General features: G+C 53.8%; 1 protein-coding gene across 5 annotated transcripts in view; it reads left to right on the forward strand.

Moving 5' to 3' along the window:
* The window catches only part of LOC122370246 (probable nuclear hormone receptor HR3), a 74011-nt gene that overhangs the window by 37558 nt on the left and 9304 nt on the right, over positions 1-27149 (forward strand). For 4 of the 5 annotated variants that reach the window (XM_043345679.1, XM_043345682.1, XM_043345683.1 and 1 more), the window contains exons 2-3: positions 13967-14194; positions 26277-26457. In XM_043345679.1, the coding sequence (XP_043201614.1) occupies positions 13967-14194; positions 26277-26457 (409 nt within the window). Of the gene's footprint in view, positions 1-2932; positions 2981-13966; positions 14195-26276; positions 26458-27149 lie in introns of all 5 variants that reach the window. The other variant, XM_043345680.1, reaches the window with a different exon arrangement.

The raw sequence follows: 27149 nt of genomic DNA on the forward strand, positions 1-27149 counted from the left end.
CAGCCCCTCTGAGCTTTCCCATCCCTCATGACAGCTCCCATGAAAACCCAACAACCTGTGAAATCTTGTTTGCATATTATCCTGCCATATCTCCCGCATCTTTACCACGACATCCCTCCTAGTCGCTGGTCCATTCCGCCATGGCCAGCGGCAGCAGTGGCGGCGGCAGTGGCGGCTGCTGAGCAGCGGTGAAGGTAACTGCAGCGGCCCGCCAGCCTCAGCCAGCCCCTGCCAGCAGCGGGCCCGCGCCGCCGCGGCCGCCGCTGTGACGCAACCGCCCCGTGAAAGTGGGTCACGCTGTGCATTCACCAAAGACGGAACGCCGCGCATACTAACCGAGCGCCGACAACGAAAAACGTGCAACGCGGACAGCGGGGACGAAAACACCCGGTGCCCATGTCCTCTCTCGCGGCGCTCCTCTCCTCTGCTCTCTCGGAGGAGGGTGGTCTGAGGTCTCTCAGGAGGACGCCCCCCCCCCCCCTCAGAGGGGATCAGGGGGGGGGGGGCGGACGGAAATGTGTGCTGTGACAGATCTGCTGAGGTGGCACCCGCGGGCGGTGTCGGTCTGTCGCCTGCCACACTGGGATGATGTCAGAAAGGCCGCCCAGAGCACAGACTGTGGAGGGGCGCAGTTTCAGCCACAAGATCCAACAAATGGTACAGCTAGGGAGGCAGCAGCGACAGTCACCCGATGACGTCATCTGAGAGACGTATCGCAGCGGGTTTAGGCCACAGGAAAACCGCCGAATCAGTCCCTATTGTGAGCCGATTCTCGGAATAATATCGGCTGTTTGCAGAGCTCGTGCACTGAAAACTTTTTTACCATTTCCTGAAGGGTAAACCCGCCATAGCATGGTAGCTTGACACACAGACGTTTTTTACCACCTTCCAGATGGTAAATTTTACTCTTTCATGAAGAGTAAACTCGCCAGGGAGGGGTAACATGACACACAGACGTTTTTTACCATCTTCTGAATGGTAAACTCTTTTGATTTACTCTTGTCTAGAGTGTAACATTTTTTGGGTTACACTCTTTGAAAGGGTAAATCTTTAACGGAACCCTTTTTTAGGGAGTAACGCATCATCTACTCTGTCCTTTACCCTCCTACAGAGAGCATATTCTTATGGCCTACCCTTTGTCACATGGTAATGTTTACTCTTTCCTTTAGTGTAAACCCCCCAGAGGATGGTAACAGACCCACAGACGCTTCCTTCAGAAGCTTCACGAAGCTTCTGTTAACCGGAGCTCACCAATTAAAAAAAAAATGTTTCAAGAGCAACAATGTAGGTATATTTGGCTTCCGTGCAAACAATACGAGGGGCACACCAACCATGAACATTGTGAGACTCTTCACTTATTCATACAAATTTATACAAAGCGTTCAGCAATGCACAAGCGGTAAATAAACACCACGATACAACTTGAATGCAATTTGAATATGAATACAAGACATTCAGCGCCCTCATATTGGATTAGGCAGAGCGCACAATATTTGAAGTGAGCGACGGCGTTCCTGGGTGGTCGCCCGTCTGCGTGAGATAATGAGACTGGATCACTACAGTGTAAGGCTTTTTCAAAGTCACCAACAAAATGCATAAACTTGTAGCATCACAACAAAATTAATGTACGTACTCACAACACTAGGCCACGTGGCCGTGCACGGGGTCCTGTTAACCAGGTCAAATTAGCACCACTCAACGGCACGCAATGCTCTAGCACATCGGTACTTACAATAAAATGTCCACAGAGGCTCTATAGGCGATGAACAACACACAAGCACAATCACCAAAGGCCACGCCGCGCGGCACCGACACTGCTCACGTCCGCTCTCGGAGACCAACGGCCGAAAACTGACAGATGCGCGCGGCCTTCAAACCGCAAACGGCCGATCTCGTTTCTGATTGGCTGATTGTTTCCATTTCAAATATCATCTTCACGAGGGTAAACAAGATCCACGCATGAAACGACTATCTGTACCCGAGTCACGATACCCAGGAGGAAAGAGTTTTCGTGATGTTCTGGATCGCGAGAGTAATATTGATATTTACATGGTAATAATGCTCTTCGCTGGCGAATAAGTTCATATTAACCACGTACCGTTACTATGCACATAATGGTAGCAGCGAGTTACCCTTTCAATATACTATTATCTTGCGGGTTTGATGAAAATGAACTCTCCAGGAGGTAGTAAAAAAGTTTTGAGTGTGGTTGCGTTAGGTGAGCCAGGCGAATTGCGCAATGCCTGCATAACAGTCGGTTGTCCTCATGGCGAATGATTGATATTTTAGTGCGGGTTAAATGGAATCTGAGTGGTGTTTAATAGTTTATGGGCAAGGCTTAGTGTAGGATGCCATGCACTCGTCGACATTTGCAATCCGAGACGTTTTAAGACGTGAAATAACTCCCGGCGCAACATTTCTGCCCTGGGAACCTTGCGACACGGTCAAGTGATCAGCTATTTGTTTACTTGCCCAATATGGAACTTCCAGCCCTCAAATCAATGATGGTGGAAACGTAGACACTTACTGCTGTCGTTACACGAGACTAATCTGAAGCGGTAATCGCTGCATAGTAAAAGGCCTCGTTCGGTCAGACGTGATATTACGTGACGTGACGTGACGATTTCATCGTCAAAGTGACGCTGCAGCTTGGCCGTAACGCTCGCCTCGTGGCGCCCGTGACGTTCCTCAGGTAGTGCCCTCCACCCCTCCCCCGCCCGTAGAAATCACCTCTTCCATGTGATTCGTTCCTCCAGTTGCTGCTTTGTTGTTGCTCTGTTGTTGTTTTGTATTGGGCGCATTTTTGTTTTATGCCATGCCTAATTCAGTTTTCTTCAACTTCTGTCAGCTTAGTTCTTGTGTTTTCTGTCTTTTGATTTTTTATATTTGTTTATCAGTCGCGTGGACTCACGTATGACTTGTTCTTTTCTAGCTGATTATTTGGTGCCGCAAACCCTGCAGCAAGTCAGCCATCCGAAAAGTCAGTTGATCGTCTTATTTTTGCTATCCCTCATCTCTTCTGAAAATCTTCTTAACGTGTCTCTATTTCTGTTGCATGAACCTTTTCGGAACCGGTGACGGGACTTACGGTAAAACTATTAGTACTTGTCAATACTACTATTAGTGGCTAGCCAATATGATTATAAAATTGCATCACTTGCATATTGTAAATACGGCTTTATGTACTTTTGCTACAGCTTAACATGGATGTCTGGTGTTGGTTTACTAACAAATCGTCGGCGACACTACTGTTCAAAGTTTTAAAAAGGAGTACAATGTGCAAAGTCAGTTGTAAAGATATTATGCTCATTAGATTGACGCATCATAGATAGTCATTTATTTCTTTCAAGAACATGGTGTAATATGATTGTAGAAAAAATGCATTTAATTTGATGTTGAAACTTAGGAAAATTAAGTGATGAATTCTTGAAGTTTGTAGTGGCACGTATATGCGAAAATGTATGTTTTATAAGATGGTCCAGCGTGCGACAAAATAGTTACCTACCTTATTGGGAAATGTACGAACTTTTTTTGTTTTTCTTGCTCATGAAAGTTGCTTTCGGCCTACCACAAGAAAAATTATGGACTGTGCAGCGATTCATGGGATCATTTGGGCTCAACGTCAATCCAAATTGGCTTTTTTCTACATGTTGCTTTTAGTATTTAGATAAACATGCGATGGTGCATCTCTTCTTTTTATCCCCTTTCCAAACTTATTTTTAGTTGGTTCCCTTCAGCGTACGCTTCTTTTTTTCTTTTCTGCTCCTTTTTCAGCTGTGCCTCGCCCAAACATCCCAGCCCACGTTTACGTGTTCCAAACCGCAGTATTGGCGTTTTTCTGCCTCCAGACGCGCCGTAAATGTCCCCCATTTCTCTGCGCCGCCGATGTTGGCACCACTAACGACCGGCGGCTGCTCGTCGCGGGGCTGGCCGCCGCTTAGCTGCTGTGCCGGGCTCCACGTGGCGACGCGACGCGACGCGCGCTACGGCGTCCCCCGTCCTCTGTCCTCCCGGCGCCACCCTCTGTCTTCCTCCGATCCCCGGCTCGCGCTGGTCACCTGTTGACGGCCCGCCCTGTCAACCCTCCCCCTCGCCGCCGCTCCGCACCCGGCCATCGGCGTCCCTCCTGTCCGTTCTACCCATTCTTCGTCCGTCCCTCCACTCTTTCTCTCCTCGCTCCATGTCCGGGTTGTGCGGGCCGCGCCGCGCCGCGGTGTGCGCCCGGCTCCCTTCCGCGTTTTTTGTGCGCCCGCCGCGGCGCCTCCCCGGGGTGGGGACGCGCGGGGACAGGCAGGGGAGGAGGGGAGGGCCGGGCCGACCGCCCTCGGGGAAACTGAACGCTGGGCAGGACCGTGGGAGAACCGAGCAGGTGCCCAAATGGGGGCGGCACGCCGCCGCCGCTAGTCCGCACGCCGATTATCGCGGTGGTCAGTGAAGCTGGTCCTCAGAATCTGTTGACCTCTCCACCCAACCAAAATTGACCCTTCTTATTTTGATTATAATTGATGACTAGGAATTATTGCTGTTTGTTAAACATGTTTTCCTGAAGCATCGCTACCATTGATTGATGTTTGAAGGCGCTAAGATATAGAATAAGACAACTAAAATTTTACGATGTTTTGTCCGGTTCGTAGTCGTCTCTCGCCCCCACCCCCACCCCCACCCATATCCTGACAGTGGGCAGTGGCGGTCCTCTCCGTTTCCCCGCCTCTCCGCACCTCCACTCGGTCGGGAGTCGGGGTTGCAGCGCTACGTCCGCCAGTCGAGAGAGAAAGTTCCTCGTCTCCGACGTCGGCGGTGATGAGCGCCGCGATAAGCACACACCTGGCGCACCGTGCGGCGGTCGTCGTCTCCGGGGGCAAACAGCGCCCGCCTGTATGTCTGTCTGTCTGTCTGTCTGTCTGTCTGTCTGTCGGTCTGTGTCCCCGCGGCCAGTCGTGATCGGGGCAGACTTTAGGGCCTTTCGGAGATAACGGGTTATGACTCTGTGTTGCAACTTCAGTGATATAAGAGAGAAACAGACAGTGTAGGCAAGACAGCGCCTATAACTGTTATTGTTGCGTCACTTTTCTCCTAAAGTTATTATCTCTCAAGACTGTGTATCTGATTTCTATCTAGCGGTCTTGGTGTCGTGTTGTGTAACCTAAGTGTAAATTTTAACGCGTCATCTAAACAGGTCACCCCGCCTTGCTGCTGTTATCCATCTCACCACCCACTGACTGGTAATCGACATCAAACACCCGTCCTCCGCCAAAACTCTCCCCTGCGGCTCATTCCCTCTTCCCTTTGCTCCATCTGAATCGTCCTTACCATATATGGCATATTCAGGATTTGAATCGTGTTTTTTTCTTCTTCTTCAATGGCCCTGCGACTGGCCTGCACGCTGGTAAACACCAGCATTGTGCTGGAGTAGTGCTGGAGTATTGTTGGTATATTACTGCAGTAGCGCTGGAGTAGTGCTGGAATGGTGCCAGAGTAGTGCCGAGTGGTGCCGGAGTGGTGCCGCGGTGGTGCCCGAGCCGCCTCTGAGTGGTGCCCCGTCGGGCGACTCGTCCAGCCGACTCCATTACCGGTGGAAATGCTCGCACCCCGCCCAGCGGCGGCGGCGGCGCTGATGATGGCACCGCTGCACGTGGGCTGGCCGTCCATCAGCAGCAGTGTCCGGACGGTGGCGGCTGCCGGAGCCGGGAGATGAGTGGCGCGGAAGGCACGGAGACGGCCGGGTGGTGGTTAGATGAGGGAGACTGTGAGATGATGGGAGAGACGGTCAGATGATGTGGTGGGAGGTCAGATGATGGGGGTGAGCCAGGAGACAACAGGACGAGCCAGTAGACAGCAGGAGCGAGCCAGGAGACGTTAAGAGCGTGGAACGGGAGACACCAGAAATGGTGGTCAGATGAGGAGAGCTTCCGATGAAGAAATGTGATTATCGGTGTTTTCTTCAGCTGGAATGGGAAGGTGTAGAGAAGAGAAGAGGCTCATGCTTGTTATGAGGGCCTAGCCTAACGCATCCCTAGAGTGGGTGGTTGACCTGTCAGTTTGCTGACCCCTCTGGGTAGGGTGCTGACCCGCCGTCCGGACCGATGCTGACCGAACGCCTCGCCAGCTGCTGATCGGACTGTAACAGCAGCTGACGGACGAAGAAAGGAAAGGGGCAGCAGCTGCGTCAGCATCCTTTGAGGAGGGAACATCCGTGGCTCTGTGGAATAGTCAACTGGGAGAAGCAAGTCTGAAAGAGACATCCTGCATTTCATGATTGTAATGGTTGATTGTGTCAGTGCTGACATATAATTCGATTATTGACCTATATTTCATGTGTTGACGAAAGTCTGATGACAAATAAAAGTGATTTCTTCTGAAATAACATCTTCTCTTGCCGTGGGTCTAACATCCATCGCTGACAAGCCAGTTAATGCTAAAAAATTACTTCAACTATTAATATTCCGCCAAGAATCACCATCCCTTGCCACCAAACCACCCACCTAGGACCACCATCCTTAATCACCTCCATACCTAGGAGCGCCATCCCACTCCACCATACCACCCCATACCGCCTGATCATTCCTCTGAAACCCACAAAATGTCGGCGTAATCCCTGATAATCCACCGACACACGCCTTCCTGTCTCTCCTCTCTTCACCAGTCCCGGCTCGGCTCGTTTCTAAGTCCTCCCCCGCAGTGTCCGTTGGGCCGTTGTCGTCTCCCCCTGTCCTTCCCAGTTGACCAGCGGCAGGTGTAGATGTCCTAGGGTCGGCACAGTCGTGGATGTAATTATCCGATGGTATCTTCCCGCCCAAAGGAACCCGGGGACCAAAACAACGCGTTTAACTCCCGGAGATAGCGGGAGGAATGTGAAAAGGGTCGCTTCTGAGGTGATGATTTTTGCTCATTTCCTTAGGACAGTGATGAACCGATAGTATTTGCTGGTTTTCTGCCAAATACTTTGCGTCTTGGTACATTGGTAAAATACTGTTGACAAGACGGGAGTTTTCTTGCGCGATTTCTGTAGGCATCTAATGACACCGCAGAGAGCATAGCGCCCACCTTTGAGACCCGTTTTTCTAGACACGCGTTGGCATTTTGCACCCACCCTTGAAGATCCGGTTGGACACCCCATTGCCAGCATTTTTATCTTATATATCTGCATTGTGATGTCTTTTATGAAATGCTTTTTAAACTCGACTACCTGCGTTAATTATACGCAGGCATGCCAACAACATTACTTTTTGTTGCTATAAAATGTACAGGGTGTTTCACTAAAAGTGTCAAAAAGTAAATGCTTATTAAAGATATATAAAATATGCAAATCACGTGGTTGCGCATGTGGCTTTGTTGCAAATTTTTGGACATTTATGCTTTGTCCATTTAAGATGTATTTTACACCCATACGGAGCGAGGGCAGGAGGCCAAAGTTACTAGTCGTTTTTTTCCTTGTACAGACCAAGAACAGGTTTCTACACCTCAACAGGAGGGGTGAATTACACTTACATTTGGTGCCAGCAGAAACATTGAAACCGTATGCCGACTTTTCAGCAAACGTTTTACTCTCTCACCTCGCTACGTTCCAGATTATAAAAGTTTAAAAGGGCTTCTTAAGAGGTTTAAAAGGGTTCCTTCGATGCCAGTTCCAGTCCAAAAAAGGCGGGGTCGCCCCCACCTCTCGGCGGAAACCGTTGAAAAGGTCAGGTTCTTTTTTAGGGCCTTTGAAGATAACAAGAAGCTAATTTCAACATCAGAAATAGCCAAGGCCTTACAAGTTATCAAAAACAACCACAGTGACGGCTGTAGTCACCAGGAACTGGATGGACCAGAAGTTCCTGGGCCAAATAATCAGCTGCCTCACCGCCGGCCCCCATGGGCCAGCGCGAAGCCCCGATCTGTCACCGCTAGACTTCTGGTTTTGGTCAGTGACTCAGTAGCTCTCGCAGAGCTGAGGAAGACTCAAGTCGCATCACTTCGGGAGCTAAAGAGCACAATTCAAGGCTTTGCCGACAGTCTGGACGCTGAATATGAAAACGGGCTGTGAGCCACCTCCGGACACGTGCCGAAACGGTGCATCAAAAGAAGGGGCTGATATGTGGAATAGGTTTGAGTGACGGTGATATCGCTGTTTTATATTCAAATGTCCAACAATTGCGTATGAAATGATATGCAAATTTCCTTAGAAAACATTGTTCTTATGTGCATTATGACCTTTTACTTTTTGACACTTTTAGTGAAACACCCTGTAGGCATGGCAATCGCGTGAGCATTTTACACATGGCGTGGCGATGCGATCTACGATTCAACGCTCTGGCGATTCAACCGTATGATTCCGAAGTTCGCCGTGGTGCGCAACAGTTTGTTTTGATTGCTGGCACGAGGCTGATGCATTGAAAACATGCTTCATCCGTCTCTCATGGTATTTTTTTGTTATCGCACCACCTTTTGTAATGCTTCTTTTTATCAAACTGTTTCGTTTGGGTTTTTGTTAACACCGTAGAAGGCGCAGTTTATATATAGTATTGCAAGGTTTATTTTCATTTTGTGCGTAGGTATGTCGATCGAGGTTTATGAAGCGGGCGCGGGCCATTGGTCCGTTCCCGTGGCCTGATCGCTCCCAGTTGTGTATGCAATGGGTCGTTGACCTCACCGTACGACCGGCTGGCTAAGCACGTGTGTTGTGGTGAGGTCGCACCGGTGCATCCTGACCTCCCGACACCGAACGACACGCCGATGTGTGTCAATAGTGTCAGCGGTGTCAGAGGAGTTAGCCGGCGGGTAAACAGGCGATGCTGAAGATCATTCTAAGGATCCATGGACCAAGTATAGCTAGCAAAGTGCAATAAAGAACAGCGTCTGATTTGTGCTAGGGCAGCAGCAGGGAGGAGCTGCAGTCACAGCGATTCTCAACTGCTGGTGGAGGAAGGCAGTGCAGGGGGGGGGGGGCGGGATACCGATATTGTATCTTTGAAGCGTAGACAGGTAATGTTAAGTAGTAGAGTCTTGCGAAGATATTTAAAAGCCTGCTATTATTTTCGTCAAAGAAGCTAAAATGTTGCATTTAATGCTGGCGAAGAACTGCTACGAAGAACTGCTAATCGTTAACATTTGTAACCGGTTGTTGAACATTGTGTCTAGCACTTTCTTATCCTAGTGTCTTGAACTAAGGCTGCTTTTTTTCTTTCAACTCCTATATTATATGGCCTCCCTTCCCTCCCTAAAGCATAATCCGGCCCGGGTTTTTGTCAGCACATCTGCACCGCCCTCCACCGTCCTTCGATAGGCGGCGGAGCGCCCGTCGATAAAAAACCAGCTGTCCCACCGTCCCACCCGCACGGGGCCTTTGTTCGAGCTGCTGGGGTGCCTACCCGGGCCAACCTGCCTTCCTGGGTCCTCAGTCTCCCCTGTGTACGAACCGGGAACGCGGAACCTGGCATCCACCGGCGGATCGCTGGGGACCGCCGCGCCGCAATGGCCGCCCGCGCGTCGCAATAGCCGTCCGCGCGCCGCTATTGTGATCCCTTCGCGGCTCGCTTGGCCAGCGACGGCATGCTTTTCAGAAACTGTGCGTGCGTATGGAGCGGGAGTGCGTGTGTATAGTCGTGTATATGTTGTGGAATGCAGCGTGGCTCGGGGATGGGGGGGGGGCGCTAAATAAGGCAACATCTGGTGGTTTGTGAGGTTATATCCCCACGGCCACGATCAATCAGCAAAAAATTATCCGAGAGCTTGCCCCGACGAACTTTTGTCTTTTGGTTCTCAAGCGGCAGAGCCGGATCTGTCGGGTTTTGAATTTGGTGCCTCAATATGCAGCAGCTCCTGATCAATTTGCGTCAAGTCCCAACTCAGATCCTTTTTACGCAAGTCCTGTCCCATCAGTGCCTGATCCTCGTCCATTTATCGGACCCCACGTCTGTCGCTCTGTCGCCCGCCGTGACACGTGTTGCACGGGTCCTGCAGTTGCACTCCTGTCGGAAGTGAGCCCGGGCGACAACCCCTGCCCCGTGCCAGCCCGCTTTCGGGGGCGGGTGCCGCACGGGTGTGCCGGAACGCGCTGCGCGTGCATCGATATCGGCCCGGGGCGGGGGCGGCCGCGGCGGGGGCGGGGGCGGCTGTTGAACCCCACCGCGGGCACGCCAGGCCGGCTGGTAGGAGCAGCAGGGCAGTTGCCAAGCGGTGACGCACTGATATAAAGGCACCGCTCGGTGTGCGAGGGGCTTATCGATAACCCACAATCAATTGCACATGCGAGCCTATCGATATCGATAGGGACACCCGACGGAAATGTGGGCACTTGGTTTGTGAAGTTCGATAAAGCTAGTTTAGGTATGGGTGCGATTATAAGTCTCCCCAAACGTAAGAGCATTGCTATATGAAATCTCTCATTTAGATAGTGTAATGTGCTTAGGAATAAGACGGAGACAACGACCTTGCCCCTATATCCGCATTGCACCATACCTGTTTCCCTTTCGATAGTGGAAGTGTTTCATCGGTCTCCTTCCTTCCGTTGCCCTTTCCATGCCCACCGGTATCGCCCCCTTCCGTCTCCGTCCGGCCCCCTCCGCCCCGCCCCGCACACCGGTCGTTCACCCTGCCGGCCTGAATCGGCGCGCGCCACCGAGGCCGGTCTTACTACGCCGCTACTACGGCCGGCCCCCGGGGGGGGGGGGGGGTCAATGGATTTCAAGGTCGCCGCCGGGCCGCCAGCCGACTCAAGGTCACCACGGCTCGGCAACGGGCCGGGCGTCGGCCGGCCGAGCGGGCTGCCCCCGCGCGCCCCCGCTGCCCCCGTTTAGGGGACCGGGCGGGCTGGTCTGACCTGGGGGTGTCCCGGGTCAGAGGGGAGGGCGGGGTGCCGTTTTGGATGGGTAGGGTTGGTTGGATTGGGAAGGGACTTGAGAGGGCTAGCCAACTATGCTTGACTTCGACATTCTGTTGGAAGTTCTGCTTTACAATGAGGCTGTTTCGACGGATAGTTTCGAGCATTTCACGAATTTCTGACCATGGTTTACGATGTAAAATTACGTCAATATGTTAACTTAAGAATTCCATTCATAGTATTCCCAGGAAGGCTCGGTTTGCAACACCGCGTAGCATTGCGCAACAGTCCTGTAGCCGTGGCCTTCGATGGAACCGGGCTGCTCATGTCCCGCTCCCACCCACTTGAACTGACCGCCGAGACGTCATGTCCTCTTTCATCCTCTCCAGTGCAGCTGCTCGGGTAAACTGGCGATCATTATTGCTTGTGATCTCTGATCATGACCGTCATCTCCCATCCTCTGAAAAATTTTGGTTCGTCGCGGTCGATTGCAAAGGCAGGACAAGCCCCAAGCTCCCAAGAGCTGAGCAGTCTGACAAGCGGTTCTCTCATCCCGTGTGCCGAGCTGCGTTTAGTTCCACTGCGTCAGCCCAGTAAAAACGTCTCTGTCTGTGGCAACTGGTGTCGGGAGGCGAAGAGGGTGTCGCCGAAGACGGACAAACTGCCGCCGAGGCCCCGGCACGCACTTTTTGCGCCTGTTGCAACGTGTATGAACGGTGCTAAGAACCCCACCGCCGCGCTGGGATGACGGATCCCACCGCTGGGAATGGGATGACGGATCTGACCGCTGAGATGGCGGATCCGACTGCCGAGATGACAGATCTATCCGTCATTGGTGCAGGCAGCAGGCTCCGCGCGTTTGTCATACATGTCATGACAGTGTTTGATGATTGCGAAATATGTGACCGCCGCGAGGGCTATTTCGATAAGCTGTTTTTCTCAGCCTCTATGGATGACACATTTAAGATGGGATTCCGTCCTTTGTTGTGTAAGCAATCAACAGTAAACCTTATAAGAAAGCGTCTCGCTGACGATGGCATTCGACGTTCAATAGCGATAGTGAGTGCATATGCTAAAAACCCTTCGTCTCCCAACATACCCTAACCCCAGCCGCCAAACCTTTCTCCTCTATCGCGTCTCTGTCTGATCCTCACTGATCCTGTGATCCACCGTCAGCGCGTGATCCACCGTCAGCGCCGCCTCATCAGCGGCGTTGGCGCCATCAGCGCGGCAGCGCGCGCTACGCACACCCGCCATGATTGCTCTCCCGCCCCTCCCCGCCCCCTCCCCGCCTCGCCCCGCCCCTCCGAACGCAATCAGGATGGGCGGGGCGGCAGGGCGGGAGGGGTGTTTCCTGGCACTATGCGGGAGGGTGCGAGTGCGTTATGATGGGTGTGAGGGATGTGTGGTTGGAAGAGTTACCGGTAACGATGAACCGCTGCTTCGGGCGAGGCGCGAAGGGAGGTTATGTGATGACAAGTGCGTAATGCGTGCAACGCAACATGCCTGCCTCAACACTCACATTGGGATTAGTCATGCTGACTGTCAACTTGCTAGTACTTACAACACCAAGGAGCCGATTTGATACTTATTCTGTACAGATCGGTCTATATGTCAGTAGGTAGGTATACTCGTATGTGAGGTCGGAACTGCTACAGCGTTCGGCGATGTTATTCTCTGCCTCATCGACCGCAGTAGGGTAATACAGGATCAGAGCGGATGCAGTGGTAGGCGGCAGGGAGGGGGAGAGATAAGCGGGGCGTGTCAGCAGGCGGCACGTGCACGGGTTCCCCTCTGCACCCCTCCCTGCCCCCTCCTCCCGTCCCACTCAGCCCTCAGCTCTGCTTGGGGCTTGAGCAGACGCACAACATTTTATTTCAGTCTGTTGTGGCTTTGACGATGGACAAGCCCTGTGGCCGAGCACAGAAAAATCACGGCGATGGTGGTTGATCCGAGGTCGACCAGTCGCGTGGTGTCGCTGTAATCTGAGCGTGGGACACCGGGAGCTGACCACTGACAAGACGCTTGCTGAAATGGCAAGAATAACAGACAGGTGCTGCGAATCTCTTTTTAAGGTTTGATAGAAAATAATACGTCCCTCGGTCTTTGAAACATACCAATTTGAAAACCATTAGGCACGCAGACAATGCCGTAAACAATTCAGTACATTTGTGACAACAGTTGCATTTGCATATATCCAATGATAGAACTAGCTACCGACTCTGTAGTCCTCTACGTGGGCCTGACGTTAACTGCTGCCTGCTGCGTGTTCCATTTATTAAAAATGTGCGTCTGCGTCGCCTACGTTGCTAGTCAGCCTAGTAGAATAACTAACTGCAGGCGTCGTCTATGCAGTGGCAGATTGCAACTCATGATTGGGTGCAACTGGCCCTTTACTAACACCACCCCCACCGGCCGCTCATGAGGTGGGAGTGGCCGCGCGTGGGTGGGGGTGGGGGAGGGGTGGAGGCGGCACCTTTGATGTCCGCTCTCTGCCAGTCCGTGATTGGTCCGTCACGACCGGGCCGTGCACACGGGCCAGCTAGTCCACGGCGTGGAGTCGATGACACACTTTCATTGTGCCCGTATGATGAATACCGGCCGAGAGCCCCTAAAATTGCCCAACACCATGCCGACGGCGCCGAAATTGGGCAATAATTCGTAATGAACAACATAAATTAGTCATTCCAATTAAAGGCAACCTTCTTCACGGCCAGCACTATAGGAGAAGTGTTCTTCATGACATTGCAACAGTTGCTTTTCCACACTCGCCAGCATCATTTTATGACGAGCGCCCAGGTCAGAATAGCCATGTTTCTAAATATTCAGCCTTGAATACACGAGCTACACATATCGACTTTCTCTTTTTGCGCTTCTTTATGCATCCTAATCAATGATTTGGTTGATGAATGGGCTATTGTGTAATGCGCCGCTATCAAAAATCAAATGAATCGATCATCAGTTTGCACAACTCTTTTCATTTGTTAAGATATTTGATAAGTATAACTGCCAGCTCATGATAACTTTAAAAAAAAAATCCGTGATATACGTTAAAATGCTACTTAAATATCAAATTATTGCGGCATCTACGTTTTCAAAGTACGCAGTCAGCCAGAAATAATCTGTATTTACTATCGCTAACACTTTTCTCCCTGTCGCTTTCAGCCCAGATCGAGATCATCCCATGCAAAGTGTGCGGGGACAAATCGTCCGGCGTGCACTATGGCATCATCACGTGCGAGGGCTGCAAGGGCTTCTTCCGCCGGTCGCAGTCGGGCATCGTCAACTACCAGTGTCCGCGACAGAAGAACTGTGTCGTGGACCGGATCAACCGCAACCGCTGCCAGTACTGCCGACTACAGAAATGTCTCGCTCTCGGCATGTCACGGGACGGTAAGTGTGTGTGTGCGGAGGCGACTCGGCTGACTCGGCGGTGACTCAGAGACTCCGAGTCGCGCCGGAGACGAGCCGGGCGGACTGGAGTTTCCGGAGTTTCCGGAGGTGCTGTGTGCAATGACCCGGAGGTGCCTCCCGGAGTAGTGACCCGGGTCATGCGTGCGCCGGAGGCGGTGTGGGCCGCCCCAGCATCTCCGAGCTATTCGTCATCGGTGAGTACGTTCCATGTCAGCTGCTGCAGTGAATCAGTGTAGTGGGTGGGAGGGCTGGGCTGCGGGGGAGGGGGCGCCCGAGCTTAGAAAGGAGTTGATTATGCCATTGCAAGGCTGGCAGTCAAGGTAACGCGGCGTCGGCTGGGAGGCTGCCACGCCAGATCGTCTAAGTGCAGTCATTACTGGCCGGCTTGGGAAACGTGGGTCGTTTCGCGCCGGCCGAGTAGTGCTTATGGCGGCCGTCATTGAGGCGCGCTCAGCGACGTCATGAGTATTGAGTAATGGGGGATCGGTTTCCATGCAAAGCCTGAGACAGCGCTCACGTTTTTAGATACAGCCAGCGATTAGTGTTGGTGCAGGTTATGCTAAATTTTAAACTGCCCACGCGATGCTTTTGACAAAAATAGCATCGCCGTCATTAGAGAGGCTCTGGTTTCGGGCGGCCTCTAGCTACCAATCTACCCATTTGCACGGTATCTAGCGGCGGGCGTTTAGCGAAAGTGTCTGTCGAGCCCTAAGGGCATCGCCACGCCCTTCTGAGGCGCCCTCGCGAGCCGCCGCCGCCGCCGCTGCTACTGTCTATAGCCACCACCTCGCTCACGACTCGACGTCGACTCGCCGTCGACTCGACTCGGCGGCGCGACTCCTCGTCATCCCGCAGTGTCGTAACCCGCCGGAGAGAGGACCGACCGCCACTTTCAACACCCAAGGCCGGCCGGCCGGCTCGCCGGTCGGCCCGGGCGCCGAGCCCGACTCGCGACTCCGGCCGCCGGCCGCCGCTCGACCCTCTCCCAGCGGCGCTGACACCGGTGTGTATGGCCGAGTGTGGAGTCTCTGGGAGGCTTCCTGCGTAGATTCGCACCGGCTCCACGCTCAAACGGCGCCTCGTCGGCTGAAGGTGCGAGGGGGCGGTTTACAAGCCGCCGCCGACGGCCATATTACAGGAGTCACGATTGTTACACGGCTGTCTGGCCGGTCTGCAACGGGCCACTTACGCAAACGCCCACAGCACAGCAGGATCTAACTACTTGGCCAACGATATTCTTGAAATTGAAGCGGCCCAGGTGTTGCAAAAGTACTTGCCACGGCGGGTTGTTGAAGGTTCTTTGTTCTTTTTTCCCTGCGATGGTAGTGTTTCACACCGGGAAGATTCTTTTCAACATGAATTGTGATGTTTCAATCATTTTTAATGATCTTGATTTCGTCAATTGTCATTTCAATGGCATTCATTAATTTTCATTGTTATCAATTAGAATGTACGCAATAAAAATGCGCTGCATCGTTGAAGAAACCCTGTTCTTAAGACTGGCTCCTATACAACATTGTTGGTAATAGCCAGGTACTCCAGAGAGTTCCATCAAACATTACTTGCACCTTGCACAATAACCTGCCGAAGGCCTGGGATTGGATACATCCATTGTTGATCTGTATATCATGTAGCTTAGCCTCTCGGCTATTTTGCTGAGCTCGCTTACAAAAGGTCAAATGCTAAACGATGCAACATAACCTATCTCATCAAATTTCTTGTCAATTAGCCGGAGACCATGACCTGTTTCTACCCTCCTCTATCCACCGACCACCAGCAATCCGCCCATCTCGAGCGGGTCATGAAACCGCCATCGGCACAGCTCCATCCCCAGCAACACACACTCCCTCACGACTCTGTCTCTCTGGGCCGCGCCGCGATTTCTATTTGCAATATATTATCAGCGGCATCGGCGATTACGCCTCTCCCATCGGGCTGTGCTGAGATGAACGGCGCCGTGGCAGCCCTGCCCGGTCACGACGGCCGACGGTGGCGAAACGCCCGGTGGTGGTGGCGCGTGATGCAACAGCACGCCATGGACGCCGCGGCGGGGGTGGCCGATCGTGGCCACACCTACTGAGAGGGCAGAGGAGAGGAGGAGCCTGCGGGAGATGAGGGAAGGGGAGGCTAGATGAGAGAAGTTTGAGAAGAGGAGGAAAAGGAGAGGAAAAGAGAGGAGAGTTGGTGCGAGGGAGTATGGGAGGAGAGGAAAGAAAATGTTGTGTAATTTGATTGAGATTGGAGAGTATCTATATATGGGGGAAAGAGAGAACATCCAAAAGGAGAGAGCGAAGGAGAGAGCGACAGAGAGAGAGAGAGAGAGGGAGAGAGAGAGAGAGAGAGAGAGAGAGAGAGAGAGAGAGAGAGAGAGAGAGAGAGAGAGAGAGAGAGAGAGAGAGAGAGAGAGAGAGAGAGAGAGAGAGAGAGAGAGAGAGAGACCAACGTGAACTGCACGATATGGCTACCTGCCGTCGGCGACCAACAACAAACCCGTATGGAGCCCAGAGTTGCGCTGACCATTGCGTAACGCCATGGACAGGCTGGGAGATGGTTGCTCTCCTAGTCGCTCGTTTGATGCTGGCGCTTATGAACTGACTGGATTGACGAGGGTTGTAGTTGGACGTGGTGAAACTGGGCCGCGCTACAGGGCACAAGACATGCAATTTGTTTGCCATGGAGCAATCCTATACATGTATGGGGCGTGCAGAATCACAGCTAGCCTCTGCAATCATAGATGCATCGTCCTACTCTTCGTCACGCTCGATCCTTGACATCATCGTCGTCTATCGTGCATCTTCTCCGGACCATCGACCTCTTACCTTCGGACCCCGTGAACGGCCCTTCCTTTGCCTCTGGTGGCTCTGGCGTCTACACCCCTCCCCGGGGCTCCTCGGCGCGTGGGCCCTCCTCTCTGTGTACCCCGTACATTAGCTGGCCATTTATTCGGCCTCTTCTTTCCGCGGCCACCGACCACTCGACGGCCAGCGGCGCGGCCGTTCTCCGTCCCGCGGCCGGCGACCTACTTCGAGGCTGTTTATGTTGAGTCAGCTGGTGTGTCGGTGTCGACTCAGAGTGGCGTGGGTCCACCACCCACTGGCCGGTCGCCGGGCACGCGACTAGACTTGCAGCAGGGGCTGCTGATCGGTCGGCAGTTTTCGGTACCTATTGTTAATCGCAAGCTCGTGGTTCAGTTGCTGACGCTCAAAGCCCTCCGGTCATCGACCTCATGCGATGCTCGCGAAAAGAGGAGGCCAAACGGAATACCGGCGGAGTTGTTGAACCGCGATCTGCCAGTGCGGCCTTGTTGGGCGCGTTATGGCCAGGTGCTATCTTGTTACAACAGCGTTGGGTGTTATCTGGGCTCATCATGTCACGTTGTGCCGCGATTGGCTGCGACTGGCGCCGCACGCTCCACTGACTGTGACGTGACGTGATTGGGGGGGGGGGGGGGGCGTCGGATCTGACGTGCGCTGATGGGCCCATGATGGCTCTCTTCACTCTTCACTTTTTCAGGCTCCAGTGCCGTATATTGGGAAAAGACTGATCAGGGCCTTCACAGTTCACACATATAATCAATGAAACGTATCATATAAAATCATGAATCCCTTCAAGCATGGTCGAAAAAATGGAAGCGCACACATTTGGCTAGCGTGTCTTATGAAAAGGAAACTTTGTCCACTGCCAGGGTCAATGTCCTGTTCAAGTGGAGGTGCTTCCATTTCTGGATTCCCTGTTCTCGACTGGCCCTAGGGGTCGTCGAAGCAAATGATCAATTAGGGAGGCGTTTTTATTACATCCTGTGGCATTTTTACGATCATTTGGGGTCTAACCTGATTTACACATTTTATTTCGGGAAGAAATTTACCAATTCGTCTACCGTTCGTATACCAATCGCTTCCTTAACTCCTGGTAATTAATTTAGCGACACTGAGCTATCGCACGAGCCACTAGCGGACCGTTTTTTCGTACCAGATGTTCCCCTCCCTCTCCATCCCTCCCACCAGCCCGGTAACAGCGGGTGGACCGCTCGGCTGAGTGGGAGTAGCGGGCGGTCGGGCGCGTGGCGCCACTCCTGCCATCTATTGGCCGTCTCCGGCAGTGGGTCGTCGAACGGGCCGGAGCGCCGCCGGCGCCGTGCGTCGTCGTCGCGTCCGCCGCTGGCGTGCCGCCAACTGGGCTGCGTGCACGCTTCCGGGTTCGGTTTCAAAGGCTGTGCGGCGCCGGCATTACGGCTGCTGCGGCCAGCGTCACGGCGGTTTGGGGAATCCATTAACGGTGGGATGGGGACAGACGGCTGTCAGCTGGCAGGTGACGAGGTCAGGTGCATAGCTTCGCACACTGCTGTCCTTAGAGCTGGTGGTTGATTGATGAAGTAAAAAACTGGGCTTATCGAAAACCGTGCTCGGGTCCGAGCGTGTTGAGCAGTCGCGCCTTCAGCCCCATTCATTTGCATTTCAGCTCATAGATGTCGCTAGTGGTAGACGCCTGTAGTTAGACTGTACCGCATGACACCGGCTCGCAAAAGCGGGCAGCTGAAAGGGAAGCCAAAACCGCTGTTTTCATTGGTGTAGAGTAGCGTTTTCGACACGGTAAATTCTTCCGAAAAGAACATTTGATTCATTCCTCCCGATTTACTTGTATTTTAGAGATTCCAATTACTGTTAACCAGTAAAAGCTTACATGCAAACATAGCATGTGCCTAAATTGCACGGTGGTAGTCTTGATTCTGGTCTGAATGTGTTGGCATGTCATCCCTGTACTTAATAACCTTGTCACTCCGTTCTCAGCTGTAGTAAGGCTTACACGCCAGCCCGTTGTGGGGTCCGCTGTTTCGCACCTGTGCGTTTCCACAATGTACGTATATGCGCCCACATGAAGGGCTTGTGCCTGTCGGGTATGCGTTGGCGAGGGGAGGGAGGGAAGGGGAGGGGAGGCGGCTCAGGTGCTCCACGCACGTTCCCAGCTCATGGCGTTAGTCTTGGGGGGAGGGGATGGAGAGACTGCAGGTGCTGATGTGTCACGATCGGCTCCTAGGGCAGTCACAGGAGGGGCATGGGGCTCAATGCTGCTCTGTAACCTTTTTCTATGTAACAGCTGCAGTTTGATATGTTACTCACGACCGTCCGCACCTGTCGATTATTTTATCAATTGGATGTTCTCCGCACAGCTGTCTTTTGCAGTTTCAGAATGCTCTCTCTCTCTTCTCTCTCTCTCTCTCTCTCTCTCTCTCTCTCTCTCTCTCTCTCTCTCTCTCTCTCTCTCTCTCTCTCTCTCTCTCTCTCTCTCTCTCTCTCTCTCTCTCTCTCTCGTCCCTCCCTCTGTCCTCACTGATCGTCTTTCTCCCTCACCCCTGGCGTGCCATCCCTTGCCGCCACCGCGCCGGTCGCCACGCGCCTGTCCGCGTTGCGTGACTGCGTGTCCGCCCTATCCGTGCGATAAGACCACGCGCGGCCCTCTGGCCCTGCGTACCCAGGCGGCACGTGGCAGGCGCCGACCTCCTCGCTCCGCAAACCGCTCGCGCTCCGTAAAACGCTGCTGTGCAAACGGTGGCCGACTGAGCACTGCACAGACGGGTGCGGTAAACGTTACTAGATCGGCGTGAGCGTAACGACAGAGTGCACTTTGTTTCGGACAATGCGCGGTAGAGTGAACTCGCCCTCCGTCACTCACGTCAGTCCACTGACGTGTCTCCTACGTTACCGGTACGTCACTGACTGATGTCACTCCACGTACACTAAGAGGACCCCGCTCGGATCAGCACTAATACCGGATTAACACACATAGCGGCCGCGCAGCCACAGAGGAAATTCCCTAAATGGCTTATGGTTGCAGACATGGTGCTGAGCGCATTGGGCACAACGACCGTTTACTGTTTTCAGTTGTAGTGTGAAGGACGCTGGCGGCATTAGCTTGTCGGCGTCGTCAGACAGGCAGGCAGACAGCAGGGCGCCGGTGGAGGGCTGTATTCGAGCCGCTGCACCGCTCAGTCATTCATGAGTGGTCCGTTTTCCGTGTCAGCCGCGGCGCCGTGCTGGTGCGCGCAGGGTGGTGCTATATGTTGGTCGTGACGGTCACACGACCGGTCCACCGCTGGCCAGAGCTGACTGACCGGCGCTCCGGGTCATTGTGAAATGATCCCCGATCAGTCGGGGTCGCTGTGGTCGGCAGACCGGCACGGCAGGCCCCGGGATCATCCGCCCCTCCCCGCCTGACCACGGCGGCGCGTGCATGCCTTGCGTGAGTGCACTGTGCAATGCACGGTGTGCAACCTGTCCCATGGCTTGGCGACGGTCACACGGTACTCAACGGGGAGCACTGGGACGGTGGACGAGGCTACGAAATAAATAACGCGCGGCCCAAATAGGGCTGAACTGTGCTGACAGGCACAGTTTGGGTGAACCGGCCGAACTCTGTGGCTCCAATGAACAAATGACATACTCGTAAATCGAACGTGTCCGCCCTATAAAAAGACGGTCGAAGCCTGGAGGCAGGGTGTGAAATGTCTGGACCGGTTGTCGGGCTGGGTCGTTTACTCTCAATCCTCCAGCATATTTTTAGCAATGTTTGCGGAGGATAACGGAACACTGCGGGTACCTATTGTGTTACACCAACTTCTACGCGGTTTGAGTGAAACTCTCCGGTGGTAGAGTTTACCTCCTTTCTCGCCGGTCCTGCCAGACGACATATCGTCAGTTTTCCTTCTCCTTCGTCAGTCAAGTCCACTGCAAAGCGATCGCATTACCAATTCATGTATCCGCGGAGCGCATTGCGAAACGATTGGGCGGGGGCCACCGGGGCCGGGTGGTAGGGGTCAAACTCACACCTGCTGGGGGAGGGGGGGGGGACAAACCGGTCACACGTGCGGGGGCGCTGCACGTGTCGATGGCGGTACGGGGTCGGCAGAGGCAGTGACACCCGCTGGGGGAGGGGAGGGGGAGCTGGCAGCCTGCACAGCATCAGCTGTCGGCGCAGTGGCCAATGAAGACTGATAGAGCCGGCCGGAGGAGAGTGGTGGGAATAGAGCGCACGGTAGTGTCCGGGGACGGGACCGGCTGTGGCCCGACCGAAGAGCAGACCCCGCTCGTGAATGAGTATTGGGTCTTGCTCCGAATGAGGGCAGTCTCGCTCCAAAATTTACTATTACGATGTCTGCACACTGCCCACTCAGCTGGTGGGCAGGTAAACTGAATACGTCACCGTACTCTGTGCACTATTTTCCGCGTTCCTCGATCAGTTTCTAGAGTTGCACATGTTGAGGAGAAAGTTTTAGCTGGGCTTACCGTTAGAACGTTTATTTTCCGTCACATGAACGAATCATACTAACTGGAATGTGCTTCTGGTGTTAGCAGCCGGCGAATTTACGTCTAAAAACGTAACGATATGAGTTTTTGTTATGGAGTGTGACATAATTCAACTTTCACTGGAACAGCTGCGATTGTTTGATATGAATGAGGATCGGTGCAAAAGAAAATGACTCCACACGAAGCAAGACATAGGTACGTGGGTTGAAGAATATCTCGAAGCGACTGAAAGTGAAATCAGGATTACCTGCATAGATAATTACACATCAATCAGTATTTGATTTCAGATTTAATATTAGGCCCTGATTCATTGAGAATGAAATGTAGCGGCCATTTGACGACATACGTGCAGCAGTTATAAAGCGATATGGACATTTATTTTGCATTGAATCTTGATTACAGTCAAAGCTGTTCTGTCTCATTATATCTGAATTGTGTACTATGTGGCGTCCTCGCTGGCCCTGCTAGTTCCTCTACGCTCTATTCAGATCTGATAACTCGGGTCACCCGTCTGTCGTTTCTTTCTCCATGCTGTGCAGACCTATGGGGCGTATGTAGTGCCCGTGACGTGTAGCATGTGCCCTATTTTTCATCATATTCCAGCCATACGTTCTGCCCATCCACCCACCTCGCCACTGTCCACTGGACGCTCCATTGAACTCCCACTGGCTCTTCTGTTCACCACCAGTCGCTACCCGTTCGCGTCTGTCCGTGTCCCTCAGGGCCTGTCTGTCCCTCTGGACTTGTCCGCTCCGCCGGATATGTCTGTCCCGCTGTGTTCGTCTGGTCAGTCTCCACACTGCACTCTGTCGGCTGTCGGTTCACCGACCGACGCCGGCGGCGGTGACCGGTCGGACCACCGCACGTGCCGCCGGCGGGGGTGGGGGCGGGGGCGGTCATCGATCGGCTCCCGATCAGTGGCCGCCGCCCCCGCCCCCGCCGCGCCGCCCCCGCCCCCGCCGCGCCGCCCCCGCCCCCGCCCGTCGCTGTCGGCGGCTGCAGGAAGTCGCCCGCCGCACCTGTCTCTCTCCGCAGACGGGACGGATCGGAGCCCTCCTTTGATCTGGACATACGCTGCCCTAGTTGCGAGGGTCAGCTCCCTGTTCACCGAACCAGGCCACACGTTGGGGCATCGAGTCAAACGGGGTGAACATATGTTGGATTTCTATTGGAACTTTGGAGTGATTGCATTGAATGTGTTGCAAAGTGTGCACACCGATGTGAATTTTGCGTTGTTTGCTGAGATTAGTTTTGGGCTTGCAATCACACGTGGCGTATTTTCTGAGATAGGTAAGGAGTGACCGGTAAATGAACCGAATCGGATTGAATTCAGTTGTGTCATGTCCAACCATTTTCATGCTTATCATTCAAAGTCATGGTGCCATTCAAACCCTGCTCGCTCCTCTCCCAAGCTGAAGCGCAGTAGCGTGGTGCGCTGCTGTTTATTTATTATCTCATCTTGTCCGTCGGGCCCCGTAGGACGCTACGGAGCCTGATTCGGCTAATGGATTCGGGCATAATTATAGACAGTGGGCAGAGTCCATGTCTGGATACCGTCCACGCCGCCTGCCTGTCGTCTGTAGGGTGTAAAATCCGTCATGGGATGACGACTAAAGTGCCAGACGCACTAGGCGGAGCGCAACTATCTGACCTACTCTTGAACTTGTCTTTATGTAATACGTATATGGGTATGACATTCAACCAACGGATTAATTGTTGCTCCTCTGTTTGACGATATGCGCTGCCTTATCGTTTTGTAAAGGATTTAAAGTTTTTAAAAGATCTCATGCCTTTTTGTCTAAACAAAGACGTTCCATGCAATACGTTGTCATCGCTTAGCAGTATCAGCTGTGTTGCAACGCAGCTGAAAAGCCTCTTCCCGTTGGCCACGCCGACCATTGTGCGGCTCGCCATTACCTCCCGCCCCACGGCCCGGGGCGGGTCGCTGCCGTGACGAACCAGTACCATGAGCCGCCCCGTTATATGCGCGAGCAATACGGGCGTGTGCGTGACTGTTGGCCAGGACCGTTCCTCGCGCACCTGTCGCCACCGACGACCGTCCAGGACCGTTCCTTGTGCGCTGTCGATAGCCAGTTTCGCGTTGCCAAGCTGTCCGGAAAGATTGCGGGGTCGAGCGGCGTGCAGGACCATACGGTATCCGGTGATCGCTGATGGACTTTGTTGTTGTTTGCGGCGTTGCGGCTGCAGCTTGTGGCGACCAGAGAATGGGATCAAAGCTGGTATCGGTTACACCGACAGCCTGCCACCTGGTCGCGTTAGCCAGTTTTCACGCTGGTTGCGCTGCGGCATCTCTTTCCTGTCGGCTTGTGTACAGTTTCCCGGTTGTACCGCACGCGGTTTGCAGTGCTGACGCTGACGCCTCGCCGTCGACTAACACAGACCCCCTCGCCTCTGGTGGGGGGGGGGGTCCCGTCGCCCCCGACGTAGCCGACGGTCCTGCACGGTCGTCGTTCTCGGAAAGCAGCGGTACGTCCGCCTGGGCTGGCTCGCCGCGGCGGGCATTGTCACTCGGCCGTCGTAGGCCGCCGCCGCCCACCGGCGATATTTTTGGCGGCCTTGCCACCGCCGCCGCCACCGCCGCCGCCGGCCGCTCGGAGGTCATTGACCTGGGCGGGTGGCAATCACGAGGCGGCGCCCTTTATGGCTGACGGGGGGGGAGGGGGCGGGGGGAGCCCCGCGTGGTCCACAGGCCGGCGCGGTTAGCGTCACCGCTGGCGCTGTGGTCTGCCTGTGACGGCGACTCGCCACGCCGGGTCCCGTCACCACTGCCATTGATTGGCCCGCTGGCCACTGGCCTTTGTCCCGCGAAACAAAGCAACGTGGGCTGGAAACGGCCCGCCGGTCCGCCCGGAGGACCAGGGGCGGCCGTCCGCTGGTCCTGGGACCATCCCTGGGACCAACTGGAGCGGGCGGGGAGGCTGGGAGGACCCCGGTGTCCCCACCCCGGACCCGTGACCACGCCGGCATTGTTCGCCGTCGGCTAGCGGAGTTATGGCCGGTCGCAGGGCGCCGAACAAATTGGGAGGCTGTCGGCCCGACAGAGGATGGGACGGCGGGGAGGGCGGGAGGGGACCGAACAGCGGGAGGCGAGGGCGTTGCTCCGACGCCGACGCCGGTGGGGATAGAAGGCTCGTCAGAAAAAAAAAGAGATTCGTTCGTTGATCTCCTCCACGCATTGTATCATGCTATGACCATATTGGGAATGGTGTGAATTCCATGAATAGTTTTCCTTTTATATACAATGAGCGTTTGGTGGGATATCAGTGGTGGACGACTGGAGAGAGGACGTAAAGCCGTTTCTTGTCGTGCTGGGCATATTGCTAGGCAATTGATGGACACCCTGAACAAGTGTAATTTCATGTCTTTGGTAATTCGATTCAGGCAGGCGCTGATCAGTAGCGGCGGAACACCTTCAATTAAGGGGGGGGGGGGGGCATTGCCGACTTTTGGTCCCATTCTTTCCATGCAACGCCCATAGGGCTAGTGTTAAAATGCCAAAATCAAAGGGGGGCACGGTGCCCCGGTGCCCTCCCCGTTCCGCCGCCTATGGCGCTGATCCGATCCAGTTTGAGAAGAAAAAAAAAACGTTAATTTTCGCAACCATATTTCTTAATATTTTCATCGTGCAACAACAAAACGCATTCCTTGTAAAATACCTGTGTCATGTTCACCCTCCACGGCGCTTCCCACCCATCCCCATTCGGCCGTACCCGCCGACCGCGCTGCCACCTGTCGGCCGTGACTCGAAGCTGCGGCACTGGGTCACTGGTGGCTGTGACGTCACGGCCGCGGGCGGCCGCGCGGAACGGCCCACTGTACGGCGGCCCGTTACGCGGCGGCCGGCCGCCTCCGCCGCCCGGGGCGTATTACGGCACTGGCCGGCCGGCCGCTATTGAGCGTGGATCAGGAACGCCGGCCAGGCAGCGGCGGGCTGGAGGTCGTAAAGTGACCAGATGGTCGCACATGGACGGTACGGCGGCCCTCGGCGACTCAGGGGACTCCGGAGTAAATGGAGGCGGGGTGTCAACCGACAACGGTGCTGTCAAAATGATGGGAAATGCAATGGTTTGAAGATGCCTGCGTTTCTTTTTTTAGCCTGCATTTGCTGGACATTGCGAGTCGAGGCGTTGTAGAAAATTTGGTGAGGCTCGCTCATGCTAAATGGTTTTTAGGCGCGAGCAGTGCCCCTGATTCTGTTTCTGGCACCATTATTGTTTTTAGCTGTTTCGAGCCATAAACATTGCGCATAGGTGCGGGCATCAGAACTGTGGTCGATATCTGACCTGAATTTTGGGATGCGGGTGCTACGTAGTACTACTGTGATCGTTTTGGGGAAACGTTTGTGCTGATTCACTGTGGTATTTGACATGAACGTACTCAGGGTGACAATTGTAGTAAACGTGAAAACCTTATTGATCTGTACCTGCGGTGTATTTTTTGTACTTGTCTGGTCTTGTGTGTCTCGATGTTTTGTTTTCCTCGAAGATTTAGTCCTTATAACTTGAATATCCGACGATCCGTCGTTCGAAACCGTCTGTTATTTCATTCGAGATCGCGACTTTATCCCACAGCACGACACAGATGCCCACCTCCGATGTCAATTTTCTCCTCAGCCGTATTTTAACAAATATCATCCCACATTTGAACTCACACTTGACTGTCAGTGTTTACCGTCTGTATGATGTAGCCCTGTACCGACTCAGTGACCTGACCCGTGTCTCTCTCTGCTCCCCCTACAGCGGTCAAGTTCGGCCGCATGTCCAAGAAGCAGCGGGAAAAGGTGGAGGACGAGGTCCGCTTCTACCGCGGCAAGATGGACCTGAGTGAGCGGACCGTGCCGGACTCATCGGCCTATCCGGACACTGCACAGATGCCCACCTCGTCCCAGGATCCGCTGGGCGCCTACAGCAACTACCAGCCGTTAGTATACGATCCCAGGGGAGGGGGAGGTGTCCCAGGACCCGCTGGGCGCCTACAGCAACTACCAGCCGTTAGTTAGTACAGGGACCCAGGGGAGGGGAGGTAGGGGTGGTCAGTATAGCGAGACAAGTGTTAGACAGAGTCTTAACGTCAAATGCTGGGTAGTGGGTATGGAGTAACTGGTGAAGAGCTCTGTTAGCTGTAAGAGCGTGGTGCCATGGGCGAAATGCTGCTGGGATTTGATTTCAAACATATATTCGTAACCATCTCAGTTTGCATGCGTTGAGGCAGTTTTTTCCATTTTTCTTTGTGTTATGCCTCACGCTGTTTATCGGCAATCGACAATCATGCGAGGAGCTGCTCGCTTTGTAAGTGTACACTAGGGTGAGGGTAGGGGCGCGGAGGACTGGGAGCCGGTGAAAAACACGGAAGTTGTTTTCGTCACGGTCTCGGTGGGGTCGATTCCTTGTTGCCTGCGTGTTTGTGGGGGAGCTTTCCAAGCGTGCTAATTGCTCCGCGATACTCTCGATTCTGAAGCTGCTTCAAAACATACCGGGGACTGGCTAGACAAGAACAAGAAGTTTTTTTTGTTGTTACACAGTGTAACACAGCAGTCATGTGTGAACTGAGTGACCATCAGCTGTTCATTGACATTTCATAAAGTGTGTGTTGAGACGAATCTCGCCGGCCTC

Source organism: Amphibalanus amphitrite, unplaced genomic scaffold (genome assembly GCF_019059575.1).
Source record: "Amphibalanus amphitrite isolate SeventyFive unplaced genomic scaffold, NRLGWU_Aamphi_draft 001113F_arrow, whole genome shotgun sequence".
Classification (NCBI taxonomy): domain Eukaryota; kingdom Metazoa; phylum Arthropoda; class Thecostraca; order Balanomorpha; family Balanidae; genus Amphibalanus; species Amphibalanus amphitrite.